Source organism: Microtus pennsylvanicus, chromosome 4, assembly GCF_037038515.1.
Source record: "Microtus pennsylvanicus isolate mMicPen1 chromosome 4, mMicPen1.hap1, whole genome shotgun sequence".
Taxonomy (NCBI): Eukaryota; Metazoa; Chordata; class Mammalia; order Rodentia; family Cricetidae; genus Microtus; species Microtus pennsylvanicus.
Genome location: NC_134582.1, coordinates 7,150,937 through 7,171,892, shown reverse-complemented (window position 1 = coordinate 7,171,892; position 20,956 = coordinate 7,150,937). Strand labels below are relative to the sequence as shown.

The following is a 20,956-nucleotide window of genomic DNA, read 5'->3' as shown; positions in this document are numbered from 1 at the left end:
TAAACGCAAATCCACTAGTACTCACGCAGTATTATGTATGCAAATAATATGAATGTAGTAACCATGTATATACTGTGTACATTTTTCTGAGACAAAGATATCGGTATTCTCAAGGGACACTGGGCGAGACTGAAGAAATGGTCTTCAATTGGACTGCTCCCTAGCTGAGGTTACCATAGAATATCTCATCTGCTAATCCACTGGTGTTCCATTTATTCTCTGGTGACTTCTAAGGCCATGCAATGTTGCAGTGAAAAATGATGAGGAAACTGGCTAATTTCCAAAACTATTAGGAATTTCATAATTTTAAAAATAGTGTTCTCAGTCTTCAGTCCTCACATACCTCCTCTGAAAATAAATCAGTATTTATAACATCTCCTAACTTTACAGTACTGCATGCTGTTTATAATTTACTCCCCAACAAAATCTGTATACTCTTTTCCTTTTAAAGGAAATTACTCAAAACCATTGTTTGCATTTGGAATATTATTTTTTTCTGTCTTGCTTGTTTCATATTAAACAGTGTCTCGCTCTGCAGCGCAGTAGTCTGGAACTCAGTACACAGGGAGCAGACCTCATGGCATCTCAGTATCCCTGCTTCAGCCTCCTAAGTGATGAGACTAAAGCTGGGAGCCACCAGACCACAATCATTCATATGTAAAAGTACCTCTCAAACACAACTGTTCAGTTTACTGTCTTACATTTCTACTGCCACAACAAAACACAGTGACGAAAGTGCCTCATAAAAGGAAGTGTTAATTAGAAAGCTTGCTTGTAGTTTTAGATGGTGAGTCCATGACCACAATGTCAGGGAATGTGGCTGCAAGCAGGGAAGCACAGTGCTGGAGAAGGAGCTGAGAGCTAACATGCTGAGTATCAACCACGAAGTAGAAAGAGAGAGGCTTACTAGGAGTGGCATGGGCTTTTTAAAAGCTCAAAATCCATTCCCAGTGATGCAACTCTTTCACCAAGGCCACACCTCCTAATCCCTCTCAAACAGTTCTACCAACTTTTTGATAGAACAACATTTGGTAGAACAATGCAGAACAAGCATTCAAACACAGGAGTCTATGGGAGCCATTTTCATTCAAACTACCACAGTAACCTATTATACTACATGTACGCTATTAGACAGAGAGCCTAAGAAAATAGCTATTATCAATAGGAATGAAGGTTAGATAAACCCTTTGAAAATCTACTTCTCTATATCAACAATGAAAACACTAGTTGCAAGTGATAGATGTAAATACTACCTTTTCAATAATTATACTATATAGAAATGGATTAAAGGCCCCAGACAAAAAGCAGAGGCTGACCAATTCTATTTCATTATATCCTTTAACTTATCAGTCATGACTCTTCCAAATGCCCTAAAAATAACCAGTGGACAATGACTACTAAAGGGATATGAGGACCCCCTCTCAGAACAACAGAGTTTTAAATAGATGCACCTGCAACAGAACAGAGAAAAAATTATCCTGGAGGCGGTAAGAACAAGCTCCTTGCTATCCCCTATGGCAGCTTGCATTAAAGTAGCCCTCACAGACTCATGTATTTACATACTTGGTCCCTGGTTGGTAGTGCTATTTGGGAACTGTGACTTTGCTGGTAGACATATGTCACTAGAGTTAGGCTTTGAGGTTCCAAAGCCTCTTACCCCACCCCCACCCCACTTTGCTTCTTGCTTCTGTTCGAGGTAGGAACCCTCAGCTTCTGATACAGCCACTATGCCTTCTGCTTGCAGCTATGCCTGCTACAATGACAGACTATTAGCCCTCAAGAACTGAAAACCCACATAAATTCTTCCTTCTCAAAGTTGCTGTGGGCATTGTGCTTTATCACAGCAAAGAAAGTAACTAAGACATCGCACAGGAAAAATAGGAGAATAACTAATTACATGAGCTCACAGGTGAAGGCTGGGGTGGGGTGAGAGTGGGTCTGTGGGCATAGAAAAATGTCTATAGCAAGAAATCAACGCATCTGGAGAATGCAAAGAAGTCACTGGGGTAGCTGTGATGAAACTCCTCTCTGTAGTCAGGTTCCATGCTAAACAACTGATAAAAAAGATCATTGAAACCCAAATGTGTTCCTTCAACAGATCAGTAACATTGACAATCTTTTAATCAGAGTAACAAAACAAAAAGAAGACTCAAATTATTAAAACTAAGAACAAAGAAAGGGACATTGCTACTACTGTTACTAGTGTTAAAACTGTTTTTTAAAGATCATGAAGGAATAATTGAAGCGTGTCTATGAATTAGAAAACCTAAAGTAGACTAATTATTTTAAAAAAGGACACAAACTACAAAAAACTAATTCAAGAAGAAAAGGACAATGTAAGTAGGCCTTTAGCGAGAATTAGAAATTAAAAAATAAAACAAAGATCCTCAAAGGCCAGATCCATACCATTTCATGGATGAATTGCATCAAACATTAAAAAATAAAAATTCTTTACAGATTCTTTCAAAAAGTAGGAAGGAACAGAACAACCCTGAGGGACACTAAGGCCAGTCTACTCTGATATTAAAATAAAGGTTTCACAAAGGCTCTTCAGAATCCCAAATATAGCCTTTATGACCAAAAATCCTCATGAAATCACTAGAAGTCAAATCTAGCAAGACAAAGGGGGCTATATGCCATAATTAAGAGGTCTACAGTCTTGCACATGTCCACAGCTAAGGCACACAGCTTCTGGAGGAGACGGAGGTCTCACGGACCCTACAGCACTGGGCAGTCTGCAGGTGCCACGTCACGGGGGACAACTGATGGGCTGATGCACCAGGAGGAGGCCACACCACACTCGCTAGATAGCAATGCTTGGGAAGTGTATTCGGAGTATGTTATCCGAATGATGTTCTCAAAACAGAAAGGGAAACATTCTAAGAAGAAAACTTCTCTTGATAAAAATCAGTGCTACAACCTACAGTGGTAGTAACTGGGCTAGATGACAGACAGCTAAGGTTCTCTAGTCACAATAACGACAAACTTGTAATTTTGGTGCGTGACAATCTAGAAGCACCTGGCCAGTCTCTACAGCAGCTGGGAAGATAGAGCTCACACTAAGTAACACAAAACAGACAGCAGCTCACAGGTCCTTTGCCTACCGTGGATAGCTTTTCTCCTGAGAGCAGCTCACGCAGCAAGGTAAGCAAGCACAGCACTCGACAGCGCTGCAGAGTTTCTCTTTATCAGGACTCAAAATGTTTCTTGGAACAGTCTGCTGCTTTGCGTTTGACAGACGGCTCAAGAGTTAAGACCTAATTTGTTCTTGGAGAGCACCTAAGTTCCAGTCTTGGCACCCAACATGGGATGGCTCACAACTGCCTTTAATTCCAGCTTCAAAGGAACCTGACACACTCTCTGGCCACTCACATTCAGAGGCCCACACAATTAAGTCTGATTTTTAAAGCACACTGCTTTTCATAGAGGAAACAAGAAATGAACTCTGAACCCCACCCAGGCCTTTGAAGCATATCTACACTTACAAATAGCATTCATGCTGAACCTAGAAAAGAAAATAATGACAGCTAGCTTTATGAACTGTAAGAATAGGGCAGAAAGAGGCTATAGGCATTCTGTGATGTGCTGTCTCATCCTAGAGATAACCAAAGTGTGTCCCACACAACTAAGCCAGTCATTAGCAAATGGCCAAACAGACCCTGACAGAGATTCCCTGGCTTTTCTACTTAGTCACATGAGGTTTCCAGTTGAAAGCTCAGGTTCTAAATATTGCTTTTCCCACAAAGCGCCTGGCAACTCACAGAGGCCCAAATGTCTATGCCTGTACACAGAGTGCTTTCCACTATGAGACAGTGCCTAGAGAATAGGATATTACACTGGGGCATCTGTGTGCTAGCACACACAGACCATGAACTGGTCATGGCAAATACCCATAACTATAGTGCAGGAATCCACAACTAGATGCTGGTCTCTTCTGCAGCAAACACACAATTACTACTGTGTACAAAACAAATGGAAAATAACACTATGTGAAATTAAGTAAAACTGAAAATATAAAATAGCAATCAAATTTTGAGTTACACTGTTATTGACGTAATTAGGTTCTCAAAACTATTATGAAAGAAAATCTACTCAGATAACTTTTCAAGCAATTATTAAACACTAAAGTGTTTATTTAAAATAGCAACAATTAAATGTCATTTGGAAATGAATTTGAAATAATAAAAAATAAGTTTTCTAGGCAGAAATCTTGCTTTTACTTTTTAAAACAAAGAAATCTAGCAAAACATGGTGGTGCATGTCTTTAATCTTAGCACTTGAAAGGCAGAGGCAAGCAGACTTCTGTGAGGTCAAGGCCAGCCTGGTGTCTAGATCAGACATAGCTAAATGGTAATATCCTGTCGAGAGAGAGAGGAGAGAGAGAGAGAGAGAGAGAGAGAGAGAGAGAGAGAGAGAGAGAGAGAGAGAAGAGGGGAGGGAGGGAGAAAAAAAAACTACAGCAATGTAAAAGAAAACATTAAAAGTTACCTGCTTTCTCTGAAGTCCTAAGAAATACCATATCTGATGGAATTCTTTGGTTCTGCAAAAAAGTAATATACTAATTGTTATTTGAAGATGTACATTAACATAATACTATTACAGAGAAGAAATAGTTAATAAAAAGACAAATAAAATATTAAGTAAAATTCTATTAAAATAGCTATTATTCATAATTTTACATAAAAGCTAACATTTTAATTCTCATTCAGATGTTTTGTTAAACAATAGCAAGCCATATACATGGCATTCAGACTTTTCTTGTCTAGAAAAAGCTTAAATATTATCTCCACAGCATCTTAACCATAAATAACACTCCACAATGGTATGTCACATAACAACTGCATCCTCCTCAGTCCAAACGCCCTGGAAAATGGGCAGTGGCTGCTCCAGGTCAACACCAAAGAGCACATCACCAGGAGATAACACGGACAAACAAACAAATGAGAATAGGCAAATACAATTGCTATCATATAATGCTTACTTTGAAAACAAAACGTTGCTTCCTGGGGAAAGGGGAGGGGAAAAAAACAGAGAACTCCTGTAAAAAGTTTCTTTAAAAAGTTAGCCCTTTAATATTGGGGACAACTTAGAAATGTTAGAACTTGTAGTTTTCCACCCAAGACACACACTGCCGGGCATGTAAGTCAATGCACTGGAGGATGATCGAGCTGTTCAGCACCATCATCAAAGCAGCACAGACCATCAGACACAGGGGGAGTCTAAGGGAGCTTAGTGGCAGAGTACTGCCCAGCAAGAACAAGGTCCCCAGCACCAAGCTAATTACTTAAACCTAAAAGCTTACACATAAAGAAGCAGACTTCATGATCAGTGGCAGCACTCAAACCTTCAGTATTATGAATGTACTGTCATGACATTATTTTAAGAAAAATACTTAGATCAAGTAATTAGGACTAAACAGTAAAGTGAATTCACTTCACTCTTTACTTAAATTCTCATATGGACCAAGCCTTAAAACTGCTTTTATTGTCCTTTCTGTTGCTGTTTGCATGTGGTACAAGGAGTCAACCTAGGCAAAGCCTGAACACAAGTGCCATACCCCCAGGGCCAAGTACAACGCTCAACACAGGCATGAAGCTCTTCCATATACTAAATGTGGCATAAAAACATTGTACTTAATCTAATCTGACTTCAAAAATATCAACTCTACTCATGATAGCTTAAAATTCCCTATGAGTTGTACATTCTGAACAGTCACTAACCTTTTCAGCCATTTTCCTTACTTGTAACAGCGTCCTCCCCTTCTAAATGTAAGATATAATAAATTGCAATAAAGGGCTCAGTGTCAGAATACATTCTTGGCATAATGGAGGCCCTTGGTTCACTACCCAGCACCAAAAAAAAAAAACAAGGCAAAGGTGAAACTGTGTATTAATCAACACAGCAGACATCTAGCCTATGCCAAGAAGCAAACACTTAACAAAATCTATATGCACCTTTGTCAGAATCTACCTTACAGAAATGTGCAAAGATACAAGAATGATCACTGAAATAGTTCAACCGCATAAGAAAAATACATAAAGCAGAAATTTTCCAAAAATTGAATGGATACAAGGCTAGTAATTTCCAGCATTTATACAATGAAACACTACAGATGTTTGTGTTAGTACCCTGTGCATACTAAGCATTGTTCCACTTTGTAAAATCAAACCACATCGCCTATATACAGAATAGAGCAACAAGAAGATCATTTCTATGGGAAGAAGACACCCTCAGCCCCAGGCAGTGGAGATGCAGGCTAACACCAAAGACTGCAGACAGCTCTGGAGGAAGTCAAATGGGAATATGCCAGAGAGACTTTAAAAGTCAGTAAAGAATTTCCCAAGAATATAGACGGCAAAGTAAGGATATATCCAGAGAAGACACACCCACACACTGACATCACACACCAGGTAGTGTGCAGAGCACTCCCAACACATCAAGAACAAGGCAGAGACAGCACAACAGGAAGAATCTTTTACAGAGAGAGACATAGCAGCACACAGGCCTTTCCATGTCACAGACAGGCAGGGCCAGCACCCCAGGAGGAAGCCCTGACCTGTATACCGCCCATCCATTCACTCTCCCTGCCCGACATGCTTTTATTAGAGCATGGCTTCTCATCATGGCCTAAACTACTTTTCTAGTGCTTTTTAGCCTTCATTCGCTTTCTCTCTTTACAATTTTAAACCGAAGGAATTAGAGCCAATAATTTTGTCTAATATAGCCATCTGGACAAGTACATTCTGAAAAGTGATAGAAAATTATTAACCTATGAACACAATTCTTAAGACAAATGGGATACATTAAGCAATTAACACAGGTCTTACATTTAAAAACATGGCTTTATCTAAAGACATTAAAATACACTTTAGCAAAACAGAAAATGTAAATAATTAATTATATTAAAATACATCAATTCTTACAAACACACATTAAGAATTAAAATATCTCAACAGTTCCTTCAAAATACAAATGACTTGTAATTAAGCTAATGTTAATGACTGATATATGTACAGATGTAAAGTATATTAAAATGCATCAACCTTTTCCACTATGATGAGGTCTCCAACTTGTATGTCTGAACTCTGAACTTGCACTTTCCCTAAAAGAAAAGAAGAAGTACAATCAACTCAGAGAAACAAAAGTGCACTGGAGGAACTTTGATACGTAGTACTTTAAATACCTCTAGGGCAAAAAACAAATACAAATTTAAAAAAAATTAAAAGCAGAATTTCTTCATATTTTCAAGTTATATTTCAGATATGCAATTACACCTAATTAATCTTGTTAAACTACCAAACATGATTAAATAACTACCCCCTAATAATAGTAAAAATAACAGAGCCAGGCCTCCTCATGATAAGTTAGGATCTTATGTAAATAGTACTTCACACACTTCGCTAGCATTTCAGTTCTCAGAAAAGGTAGCAATGATCAGGAACATTACTGAATAAAATAATCTGGTGACTGAAGCTGAGTTATTTTGGAAATGTATAAATCCTTAACTGATGTAGGAGGGTCTTCTATCTATCTGTTGTTTCATTGGTTAATTAATAAAGAAAACTGCTTGGCCTGATAGGTCAGAACATAGGTAGGCGGGGAAGACAGAACAGAATGCTGGGAGAAAGAAAGCAGAGTCAGGCAACCGCCATGAAGCTCCGGCCCGAGATGGACGTGGGTTAGAATCTTCCCAGTAAGCCACGACCCCATGGTGATACACAGATTACTAGATATGGGTTAAAGCAAGATGTGAGAGTTAGCCAAGAAGAGGCTAGATATAATGGGCCAGGCAGTGTTTAAGTGAATACAGTTTGTGTGTTGTTATTTCTGGGGCTAAGCTAGCCATGTGGGAGCCGGGCCGGACAAAAAGCAGGCCTGCTCACCGTATCACTACACTTAACACCACAAATTACACAGACTGGCACAAAAGACACAAAGTAAAGCAAATAATAAATGAAATCATCTGCCACTAGTATCTTTGCCTATACAAGTCAGAACTGAAAACTGAAAATTTCACTACTAAAAGTAATATTTCCATGTACATATTTGAGTAAATCCTTAATGTCTATCTAATATGGAATATCTGTTAATAAAGATGAATATGTATTACACTTAAGTATCTACAAAATATTGCATACAATAGGATGTTCAGCAGATTATCTAAAAACTCAAGTAAGCGTTCCCTCCTCCTGTCTCAGCCTTCCCTCTGCCTTTTAGAACAACGAGCACCCGATGGTCTGTGTTCACAACTACAGCTCTATGGCACCAATAGGTTTGTTTGCAACTTTTATATGCATTGTGTTCTAACTGCCAGCATAGTTGGAGCTTTACCAAAACTAACATAACAAGATTCATTACTCAAGTTTGCTCCCATCAACTCTTCATTAAGCCTGATTTCCTAAACACCCCCTAATGAAGCTGAGTCTGATTGGCAAAGTTTCTGGAGTTGCTTTGTTTAGCACACAGCACATCTTTCCCGTGTTCTTCAATGAGGAAAACTAAGAAAGGCTACAACTACATTTATTCATAAGACAGCAATGTTCTTTAGAACTATATATAAAACAAATCTTACCATAGCTTCCCAGTCAGTAATTCTAAACACTTACAAAAGAATTAGTCTTTTAATCATTGCAAACATGGTCATGCTAAGCTTCTAGCCACTGTTGTTCTCACAGCTAAGTATGAAATAAGAAGGGTTGCCACGGGCCTTTCGGGCCACTGCTGTTCTCACAGCTAAGTATGAAATAAGAAGGGTTGCCACGGGCCTTTCGGGCCACTGCTGTTCTCACAGCTAAGTATGAAATAAGAAGGGTTGCCACGGGCCTTTCGGGCCACTGCTGTTCTCACAGCTAAGTATGAAATAAGAAGGGTTGCCACGGGCCTTTCGGGCCACTGCTGTTCTCACAGCTAAGTATGAAATAAGAAGGGTTGCCACGGACCTTTCGGGCCACTGTTGTTCTCACAGCTAAGTATGAAATAAGAAGGGTTGCCACGGGCCTTTCGGGCCACTGTTGTTCTCACAGCTAAGTATGAAATAAGAAGGGTTGCCACGGGCCTTTCGGGCCACTGCTGTTCTCACAGCTAAGTATGAAATAAGAAGGGTTGCCACGGACCTTTCGGGCCACTGTTGTTCTCACAGCTAAGTATGAAATAAGAAGGGTTGCCACGGACCTTTCGGGCCACTGTTGTTCTCACAGCTCAGTATGAAATAAGAAGGGTTGCCACGGACCTTTCGGGCCACTGTTGTTCTCACAGCTCAGTATGAAATAAGAAGGGTTGCCACGGACCTTTCGGGCCACTGTTGTTCTCACAGCTAAGTATGAAATAAGAAGGGTTGCCACGGACCTTTCGGGCCACTGTTGTTCTCACAGCTAAGTATGAAATAAGAAGGGTTGCCACGGGCCTTTCGGGCCACTGTTGTTCTCACAGCTAAGTATGAAATAAGAAGGGTTGCCACGGACCTTTCGGGCCACTCTCCACAGAATCCCTGTGCTGTCTTTTAATTCACTTTCTCTCCTGCCAATTAAGTTTAAATAGTACACACATTTAAAAAGGAGGAAAAGAAAAACCTGTAGTTAGATGATATAAAATAATAAATTGTTTAAAATAATTTTAAAACATAGAAGACATGGCCATATTTTATTCTTTTATAAAACCCTTAAATCCCCAAAAGGTTGGCTATTTTACCATATGGTATTTAACATTTAGACATGCTATAGTGACTGCTTTTCATTTCTGTGGAATCAGTGATTACATGTTTAAGGGGAAAGTTTATGGCAAATAGTATCAAAAGTTTTGAGACAGTAATTTTATGCTATGAACAAAATGTTAGAAGGCTAAGCTGGTCATAGTGGTGTATGTCTGTTGTCTCAAGAGAACCACTTGACCACAGCAGTCTAAGTGTGGGCATACAGAAAGACTGTCCTCTAAAAAGGAACTATAGAGAGCTAAATAGCAAACCATAGAGCATCTGCCTAAAATGTGTCTAGTTAAAAGGTCATGATTTTACATTTTGAAAATTGGTTCACATTGTTTTAATAGGACCTAAATTCCTGGACAGTTTAACCTTACACTCACAAGACTGCTTGCTTTTTATTTGGTGACTCTGTCACTACAGAACCGGAATAGCTTCCTTCCATGCTCTGGCAAGGAGCCCTGGGGCACTGGAGGAGCTGCCTGCTCTGCACAGTCACCATATGACCTGACACTGTGCTGCCAAGGCAGAGCAACTGAGTGGCCCTGCCAGAGAAAAGCATCCACATGGCTTATCCCTGGAACTGAGCTTTCCTCCAGGCAAAGCACAGCAGTGTGTTCTCCCTTAGAAGCTCCTTACACATATGCCCAGTCTCTCAGTTTCAGGGATACTCCTCATTTTACCTATATATGCAGAACATAACACAAAATAGACTCCACTTGTAATTTATCTCCTTCAATCTGAATTCCAAAGAACTAAAAATCTAAACATTAGGTCTATCTCTAAACCCCCAAACTTCCATTATTTGACAATAACTTAGAAGACAATACAGATTTGTATAATAAGTTCTTTATAGCTGATCTCAAATCAGTTTTCTGCCTTTTCTTAATGTCTGCTGCTATTTCACTGGCCTGCTCGGTGCCAACCTAGTAGCTCACCCTGCACCTGCACAGTGGTCCTTGCTTACTCTCACTCCTGCACTTGTTCCATTAACAAAACCCCTCTATCCCAGAACTCTTAATCACACAGCAAACAGTTCTGTAAACTTACAATGACTCAAATCAAGACCAGTTGTATTTTTCACACACTGCATTGACAGGTTTTGTATCAACTTGACACAAACTAGTCATCAGAGGAAGGAGCCTCAGTTGAGGAAATGCCTCCATGAGACCCAACTGAATGCATTTTCTTAATAAGTGATCAACGGGGGAGGGCACAGCCCATGGTGGGTCCAGGATCTATAAGAAACCACGTTCTATAAGAAAGCACGTTGAGCAAAGCCATGAGAAGCAAGCCAGTAAGCAGTTCCCCTCCATGGCTTCTGCCTCAGTCCCTGCCCTGTTTGAGTTTCTGTCCTGACTTCCTTCAAGGATGAACAGCAATGTGGAAGTGTGAGCCAAATCTTTTCCTCCTCAACCTGCTTTTGGTCATGGTGTTTTATCTCAGCAATAGAAAACCTAAGTAAGATAAACACCTTTAAAGCTTATATGCTTAACCTTAAAATGCTAACCATATTACTAGTGGCTATTAAACTTCAGGACGAGGACGCATGCTGCGGCATGCCCCACTCCACTTTTAAAAAGTAAATTTTATAACTAAAAAGCAAACAAAAGTAAGAATCCATCTGGTGACCAAGGAATTTCACCTTTAGGTATTTATCCCAAAACAAACAAACAAAAAACAAAACAAGAACCTAAATTTTAAATGAAAACATTCATAGAAGTTTGGTTCAGAATGGCCGATGGTTGGGGAAAGCCAGGCACTGATTCCTGAGAGAAGACGACTGTACAGTGGAATCCTACTGGGTAGTAGAGACACTGGACTTTATCCATCAGTCCTATCTCAAAAGCATACTGAAAGAAGCAAACACAATAGAGTACACATGATACTGTTGGTGCCAAACACCAAAATAAATAAATAAATAAAAGGAGCCAAATTAAACTACACACTAAAGCACTGTTAGGTAGAACCACACAATGACTCATCTTTTGCACCAGGGTTCTTGTTTTCTCAGTGTTTTGGTTTTGAGGTCCACACATGTTGTCGCACAAATCATCAATAGCTGTTTTGGTGTCCTGGCCCAGAAGAGCTCTCGTGCAGGTAGACCATAGTTGGCTTGTTCTCAGTTGTCAATTAAGGTACAGCAAACCCCAAGTGAGACATGAAGACAGAATGCAGCATCTCCACTATCCAAGCCCTGGCCTAGGGACCTTCCGTACACATATAGCAAGTCAAAAATTTAAAATGTCATATGGCAAGTCAGGAGGTGGTCAGTGTGACAGAAAGCAATGATGAGAGCAGAGCGTAAGGACCTGAAGTGCTAGTGGAAGAGTGGACATGGGGACAGCTGGAGAAGACCCTGCCTCAAAATTTAAACGGACTGGTGTTATAACTCAAAGGTAGAGAACTTAAACAAAATCCTGGGTTCAATTCCCTACATCACCAAAACAGTGGCAATAAAACACTGGTAAAATCCAAGTACCTAGGCCAAAGCAAAGGTCAGTACATACCCTAAAAATTAATATGCTCAGTTAACCAAAAGGTCATGTAGTTAGTGCAGTGCTACATGCCTATAATCTCAGCACTACGGAGTTTGGGGCGAGCCTGGGTTACATAATCTTACCCTGTGGGAAAAATTATTTTCAATTGTAACTATGTATCTTTTAAAGCTCAGAAGTATCTCTTACATACAGACCTGAAAATGTTACCATTAAAAAAAGGAAGACTGCCGGGCGGTGGTCACCGCCCGCCTTTAATCCCAGCACTCGGGAGGCAGAGGCAGGCGGATCTCTGTGAGTTCGAGACCAGCCTGGTCTACAGAGCTAGTTCCAGGACAGGCTCCAAAGCCACAGAGAAACCCTGTCTCGAAAAAAAAAAAAAAAGGAAGACTTCTGGCCCCTTGTGATGGTGCACTCCTATAATTCTAACACTTGGATTGGAGGCAGAGGCAGACTTATCTCTGTGAGTTCAAGGCCAGTCTTGCCCAGGCGGCCAGTTTCAGACCAATTAGGATGGCATAATAAAACTCTGTTGAAAAACAAACAAAAGATTACAAAAGCCTGAGCAGTCTCATTTACCTTAACTATAACCCTCAGTGTCTTTTATTATTCCTTACTGTGAGATGCCATATTCTTCCTTGGCTTGCTGGGTTAAAAATCATTACTTCTGGAAATCAAAAATTACTAGTCTCCCCACCAGCTTTGCTTTAGACAACGCTTTAGCTATATCGACATAATTTAAGATCCTCATTTTTTCTAAATATCTTAGCAAAAATGAATTTGGTAATTTTAGAAAGAATACTGAGTTAATGAAATATGAAATGATAATTGGTGAGTTGTATTAGATATATCTACCTCAGTAACTGAAGCACCATATAATCAAAAAATAATATGGATACTGCCACAGACTTCAGAGAGCAACAATGCACACATGTTTGTCTAATGTGATATGCAAAACTAGACACTGAAATAAAACTCCTAGTTTATTCACATCAGGTAAAGAACTCATAAAAATATGACAACAGCCTGAGACATCTGGCAAACATCTCAAAAAGTAAAGACTGTCTCTATTAGCAGGTCAGATAAAAGGCATACGCAGTGCTGGTGCAATCGTAGCTGTCCAGTTAGCACAAGGGCAATCTGTCTGCCTGTACAGGCTTCAGTGGGTGAGCCTACCAAGTTTAAGAAAACAATGCCATTAGCACACTGAATACCCTCCGAGACTCATGGATGATGGCAACAAGTAGTAACACAGTCCTACACGTAGAGAAAGGAAGTGAGGTAGCAGCCAGAAATGCAGATAACTCCTGTGCAAGGCAGGCAGCTTATCAGATAATGAGGCAAAGAGTCAGCTCAAAATCCATGCTGCGAGTAGGTGATATTCTTGGGCAGATTCTGCTTCCAAACAAAGCATTTTCAGAACATTAGCATATTTAAAGCAAGAAGAGGCATTCCTTTACAAAAGAAATAACAGACCATTTCCCCAGCTGCCTTCAATCCAAATGCGCCTGTGAACTGCAGTAATATGTCACAACCACAGTAAAGCACGAAAGGAAGCCACCACAAACACTATTCCAACAGACCGTCTATGAAATACTAGAAATGAAAGTCTTCAAATGCATAGTTACACTGTGCTTAGTCACAAGCTAAACAGATGCTCCCTTCACACTCTAGCTTCCACTCACCACGCATTCTGTCAAAATACTCATTCACAAAGCAAGGACACTGCACCACCTCACACGCAGCTGTGACTGAGGCATGTTAGTCCACACAGACTTCAGATGTCCCCTCTGTAGCTCCCAAAAGCACCCGGAGTGATGGCGTCTACACTATGAGTGGGGTCAAACAGCTGTCGTTTTCACTTCCACATGTAAAATTCTCATGCCTTCCATTGCTCCTGATGGTGGCTGACTTATAAAAAGGTATACTGCTATTTGCATTAGAAACAGACCTACTGACAACTGACTTTAGAGTATGTTTAATTCAAGCACTACAAAAGTGGAAAATCCATAAAAGTGATGCTTCCTCAAGTGAGACAAAAGTTCTTTCTTCTAGAAGCCCTGCTTCACCTCAACACGTGTGGCCATCTGCTGTGGACACATTAAAAACAACCACCACACAGCTTTGCATGGAGCTTGCAGTCTAAGGAGGCAATAGCCCTGGGAATTCCAGAAGCTAATTTGTTTAGTAAGGACAATAAAATTTTGCTCTTTTCATGAAAAAGTTAGCATAACATTTTTCTAAGGTTGTTGATTTTATATTTTGAAATTTTATACCGATAAAACATAAATAGGAAACTGACTTATAAGTAACTGTGGGGCTTTTTGACTATAGATACCTATTTTTTTCCCCAAATTCACAGGCCACATTGGAAAAACTCAAATAAAAGAAAGTACCCTGGCCAGTGTTTTTTGACTTTATATTATTTGACTAAATAATGAATTAGATTATTGTCATATAATAATAAGCTGCATGATGAGGTATTAGCAAAATGTACTCAGTCACAAAGCAATCACTATTAATTGGTGATTGCTATAAAGGTATTAAAAAAAGGACAGACTATCTCATTCTGTATAAATAGCATAGAGTTTGAAATTTAATCTCAATACAGAGGATCATATACATTTTCTATTTCTTCTTGCAGAAATTTTTTTAAGTCCTTAGATATCCCAGGATCTGACAGCATATATAAACAATACCAACAGAATATGTGATTACTGTATAACTTTAAAACACTTGATTACTTCTGGTTTAACTCAGTCATTTGTAAAACTATACTTTCAGGTTACGTTCTTTTATTTCAATAGTGTCTTTCCACTAGGCTGCTTGAGACATTTATTTTTTATCTTTCTCTCTTTCTTGTATTGAAAATATTTTTTCATACAACATATTCTGATTATGGAATAGCCCAACTCCTTGCAGATCCTTCCCACTTCCCCTCCCACTCAAATCTACTCCTTTTCTGTCTCGTTAAAAAAACAAAGGGGCCTGGCAGTGCTAGTGCACCCCTTTAAACCCAGCACCAGAGGTAAAGGCAGATCTATTTGAGTTGCAGGCTAGCCTGATCTATATTATGCCTGCATCATGAGCACCCCAGAGACCACCAGGAGTCCAAGTTCATATGCAAAAGCTAAGAGCCTTTATTGCGAGCTCGAGTTTGGGCTCTCTGTCCCTCTGCACAGTGGTTGGATTAGGGAGAGCAGCATTGAGCTCAGTTATGGCAGGGAGGAGTAAAGGACAGGGCGGTAGGGGAATTCCGGATTCAGATGAGGGTTGCACTCCTGATTGGACAGGAGTGGGGTGGCAGGAAGCCTGTCAAACAAAGACTGGCAATTGACAATCTATATACAAGTTAGATAAGCTATTCTTAATGTGCTGGAGCACCTAGTACTTGTTTGTCCTAATTGTGATTGGTCCCCTGAAAAATATAGTCTGTGGCTTTTCTTGCTTATTGTTAATAGTGAGTTCTAGTCCCACGAGTGTTAGTCTGCAGCCTGTCATGGCTGCACTAACGTTAAATTAGGCCTCTTCAGCCTACAAAGTGAGTTACAGAACAGCCACATCTACACAGAGAAACCCTGTCTTGAAAAACCAAAAACAAGAAGGAAAAAAGAAAAGAAGAAGAAGAAAAAGGAGGGGAAGGAGAGGGAGAGGGGAGGGGGAGAGAGGGGGGAAGAGAAAGAGAGGAGGAAGAGGAAGAGGAGGAAGAAGAGGAAGAGGAGAAAGGAAGGAAGCAAACAAAGGAGCATCTAAAGCACAATAAAATAAAATAAAAAAAACAGAATAGGACAAAACAAACAGAAGAAAAAGCATTCCTCACCCTCACACCCAGTAAGTACTTGCTGTCTCCTTCCTTCTTTCCCTAATTCATAGTAACTTATAAATCTACATTCTGCACTTTACTTAGGCATTTAACCACTCATAGACTGTTTTCATTTGGGCTGTCATAAATATTAAAGACTATAATAAACATGGGCAAATGTTCTTGTGATGGAAGAAGGTCATTGGCTAATAAAGGAACTGCCTTGGCCCATTTTATTGGTTAGAAAATAGGTAGGTGGAGTAAACAGAACAGAACACTGGGAGGAAGAGGAAGTGAGCTCAGACTCCACAGCTCTCCTCTCCAGAGCAGACGCCTCAGAGAGACGCCATGCCCCAGCTCCGACCCAGGATGGACTTAGGCTAGAATCTTCCCGGTAAGACCGGTGCTCACAGATTATTAGAGATGGGTTGATCGGGATATCAGAATTAGCCAGGAAGGGCTAGAGCTAAAGGGCCAAGCAGTGATTAAAAGAATACAGTGTCCGTGTAATTATTTCAGGGCAAAAGCTAGCCGAGCAGGCGGCTGGGGTGTTGGGGACGCAGCCCCGCCACTCCTATTACTACATTCTTGGGTCTCTGTATTAAATTCTATCTAAACATGAAGGATATGACTGTAACTGATTAAACACTGATAATACCCCCAAATAATGTTCCAGGATACCAATATTTCTACATCAGCCCTTACACTTTGTCATCTTACAATACTTTAGTGATGGCCTACCTAGTAGCATTACCTTGCTGAGGTTTTCTTTGCATTTTCCTATGAGTTAATGCTGTTAACTGAACACCATGTGCTTATTAGCTATTTATCTTATTTGAAAAAAAAAACCACCTATTTGGATTCTTTGTCCATTTCTAAGTTGAGTTTCTTTTGCTGGTAAACTGCAGAGTTCTTTACTTATCTAGATATTGAGTCTTTATCAGGTCATACATATTTTCTCCTCTGTTTTTATTTCCTTTATAATATTTATTTATCTATTATTACACATCTGTAGCTAAGTGTATGCTCTCTGTATCAACTGGTACACATGTCAGAGGAGGTCAAAAGAAGGCATAGGAGCCCCAAAAAGTAGAGTTACAGAAGGTTTTGAGCTGTCTGAGGTAGGTGCTGGAAACTGACCTGTGTCTTATGCAAGATCAAGTGACTTTAACTGCTGAGTTATCTCTCTGGCCCTTTTTTCCACTTTCTGACAATTTTCTTCAGTGCATAAAAGCCAATCAGTGGACCAAATAGAAGGTTCAGTAGGTAAAGTCTCTTGCTGCTGAGCCTGATTCTCCGAGCTGGATCCTTGGGAAACAAATGGTAGGAGGAGAGAACTGACTCCTGGAAGTTGTCCTCTAACATCCATGTGCAAGCCATGTACAGACACCAAACACACACACACACACACACGCACGCACGCACGCACGCACATAAACAATTTAAAAGGTTATCAGGGAATTTTATCTAAGAACGTTTTAATTCCTTCTTCAGTTTTTGTCTCCCCCACCCGAGACAGGGTTTCTCTGTAACAATCCTGGCAATCATTAGAACTCACTCTGTAGACCAGGCTGGCCTTGAACTCAAATAGATCTATAAGCCTCTGCCTCTCAAGTGCTGGGGTTACAGGAGTGCACCACCCCTGCCAGGGTTTACCAGACAGAAGACCTGGCTGATAGTCCCACTCTCATTGCTGTAAAAGCCTGTCCGTCCTGTCACCTCCATGACTGCTGATCTGAGTACATCACATCTGGACTATTTGCTTTGCTTTTGGCCTTTCCTCCGGGTTACCAAGTTTCTACAGTCTGATTGTGCCTCAGTGATGACCTCTTCCTCTTGATCCTTTTTGGGGTAGCTGGAATTTGAAGGCACAGGTTCATGTCTTTGATCAAACAGAGCAAGCTTCTTGCCGTTACTTCTTCCCTACTCTGTCCTTTCTCTGCCTCCTCTTCCAGGAAGTCTATGACGGACATGTCATACACTTTATGTTGTTGTAATGCCTCTCAAGAACTGCTCCTTTATGTTTGTTTTATGCCCCTCAAACTGGATCATTTCACCTGACATAGAGTCAAGGTCACTGACATTCCAGTTCACTTAAGTCTGCGACTAAAACCTTCTGGTAAGTTTCTTTTATTAGTTAGGCTATTTTTCAGACCCTGAATTCTTTTACATATTCATATAACTGCCATATCTCTATAGTTATTCTCTAAGTACTCATATATCATTCTCTTGATATTTTTCTACAATTTCTCCCATGGCTTCCTTGTCTTCTTGATCAGGGGAAAGACAGTTGGTTTAAACTTCATGTCTTGTAGGGCCACATCTGACCCTCATCAGAAAAAGTCTGCAATTATTTTTCTCCATCAACACACTCCGCTTAACTACAAATACCAAAGTAAAATTAATTTCATAATAAGCTAGAATCTATAAACTGTTCTCAATATAATATAAAGTCAAACCTAATTTACCTGGCCCTTTGAGGGTTCTTTTTCATAAATCTTTCTTTTCTAGTACTTACATGTGTTGATGTGTGTATGCACACATAGGTGAAGGTCAGAAGTTAATGTTGGGTGTCTTTCTCCATTGTCCTGCTTCTTTTGGGGGCAGAGTTTCTCACTAACTTGGTGCTCAATGTTATGGCTAGATTGGGCCAGTAAGCTTCAGGAATCTGCTGTCTCCCTTCCCCAAACATACATCCAACATTACAGATGTTCATCCCAATACCCAACATTTTACATGGGTTCTGGGAATCCTAATTCAAGTCCTTATGTTTGTGCAGCGAGCACTTTATTGACTGAGCCATCTCTCCAACTCACTTCATTTCTTTTAATAATTTAAAAATAGAGTGGAGAGATTAGTCTTTTAGCATATGGTTACAAATAACTTCATATTTATGAAAACCAAGGTGGACCAATATAACACACTGTACATGAAAATGGACCAGACTTAAATGTAGAGGTAAGTCTATAGCCAATAGAAAAAAAGAGAAATCATTACAAAGTTGGCCAGTTATTTCTTGGCTACAACACCAAACAAAAGGGAAAAGTAGATGATTCAGACCAAATAAAACATTTATGCATCAAGAAAGTGAAGATACAGGCCCACAAAATGGGAGAGATATTGCAATCACAAATCTGGCAAAGGCTTACCCAAGATAGCAAAGGAACACTTAGAATTCAGCAACAGAAAGACCAACAGTTCAGTTAAAAAGTGGTTGAAGGAATGAATATACAATTGTGGGCATATGTCCAATAAACACACAAAAACACTCAATCTCAATAATCATTAGCAAATGCAAATAAAACCCATACTACTACAATAAACATGGCAGACAGTAACTGATGAAGACATGGCATAATCAGAACCCATGTACACTATTGGCAAGAATGCCAATGATACAGCCAATTAAAAAGTAGGGTGGTGGTTCTTTCATTGCCCAGTCTAGGAACCTCCCTGCTGGAAGATAGCCCAGAAAAATGAAAACGAAGTTTATGAAAAGCTGGCAAACAATATTCATAGGAGTGTGGTTATTTGTAACAGTTACAGAATACAGACAACTCAAATGCCCACAAGTGTTGACTAGATGAACAAAATGTGGTGTGTCTGCAGCAAGGTCTTGTCAACAAAAATAAAACACTACTTCATGCTACAGCATGTCTAAGCCCTGAAAACATGACAAAGAAGCCAATGACAGAAGATCTCACAGTACATGGTTCCATACATTTGACTGTCCAGAGTAGGCAAAACTAGAGATGGAAAAGTAGAGCAGAGGTCACCTAGGGCTTCAGTGGGAGAAAAGGAGGAAAACATGAAAAGATGATCCAGTGAATTTTGGGTTTCTTTTGGAAATGCTAAAAATGTTCTAAAATTAGACGGTGATGGATGAACAGAGCAAAAACACTGATTGTAAGTCTTAAATCATACTCAATAAGGTATTAAAAACAAAAGGCATAAGGGGATTTTTTGAGTAAGTTAGTCATTATATATGTCCAGAGACAGAACATACAATATCCACTCGGACCTTACTTCTCAACAGAACTCCAGGTTATAGCTCCCATTTAGAGTTACAGGGTGCCCCACACTATTTACTCATCAGGTCTCTTTTCTACTATCACAAACCCTGTTTGTAACAGCGTACCCCATTCTCTTCCCCATAAACTGACTCCTATACAGACTCAAAATGAAGAAAATGACTCTTAGGCATTTGTAAAGGCCCACATGCGGGGAGAGCACTATGTGTATGCACCTGTAGTGCACTGGGTAATGACGTTTACTCAGATGCTTAATGCCATGATATCAACATTGACTTCTGTGGCTGTCATTAAAATTAAGACGTGCTTTAAAGAGCTACTGTGGATCACACAACATGTTTCTTTCATATCTGCTACAGCTTTCTAACAGAGCACAGCATATAGGTTTGTGTAAGTGTATGCATACATTTGTTAGTGTATAAATATGAAAATATACATATGCGCACATGTACAACACACACATACGTACACATGTAAGAAAATGAATAAAACTCTACCTGAAATTCTAGCATTATAAACTATAAGAAAATGGGAGCCCATATGTAGTCACATGAGCTTTCAAGCCCAGAACGAGCATGCTCCCCTTTCTATGTTAACTCTAACATGCTTATACTATGCAAATGCTAGGAGGATTAAAAGTCTCTTGCTAACCTCTTACTGTAAGCTTGCTATATAATTGTGAATTCATTTCCTTGTCTCGCTGAAAACGTCGAAATTCATCAATCGCTTCTCGTGCAATAGTAACAGCCAAGACAAATCCCTATAAAACAAAAAGTATTTTAGAAAGCAGAATAAAAAAGCAGAGGAAATTATTATTTAGATTTACTTCTTCCCCTTCAATTTATATTACTCCCTAAGACACCAAATGAATGAAAATAAAAACACTACAAGAACACGTATACTACTCATGGGGAAAACAGCCGCTTTAACA

General features: G+C 39.7%; 1 protein-coding gene across 11 annotated transcripts in view; it reads right to left on the bottom strand.

Moving 5' to 3' along the window:
- The window catches only part of Atp9b (ATPase phospholipid transporting 9B (putative)), a 204,468-nt gene that overhangs the window by 139,933 nt on the left and 43,579 nt on the right, over positions 1-20,956 (bottom strand). For all 11 annotated transcript variants that reach the window (XM_075968168.1, XM_075968164.1, XM_075968159.1 and 8 more), the window contains exons 5-7: positions 20,677-20,785; positions 7,044-7,102; positions 4,489-4,540 (exon numbers count right to left, since the gene is read on the bottom strand). In XM_075968168.1, the coding sequence (XP_075824283.1) occupies positions 4,489-4,540; positions 7,044-7,102; positions 20,677-20,785 (220 nt within the window). The remainder of the gene's footprint in view (positions 1-4,488; positions 4,541-7,043; positions 7,103-20,676; positions 20,786-20,956) is intronic.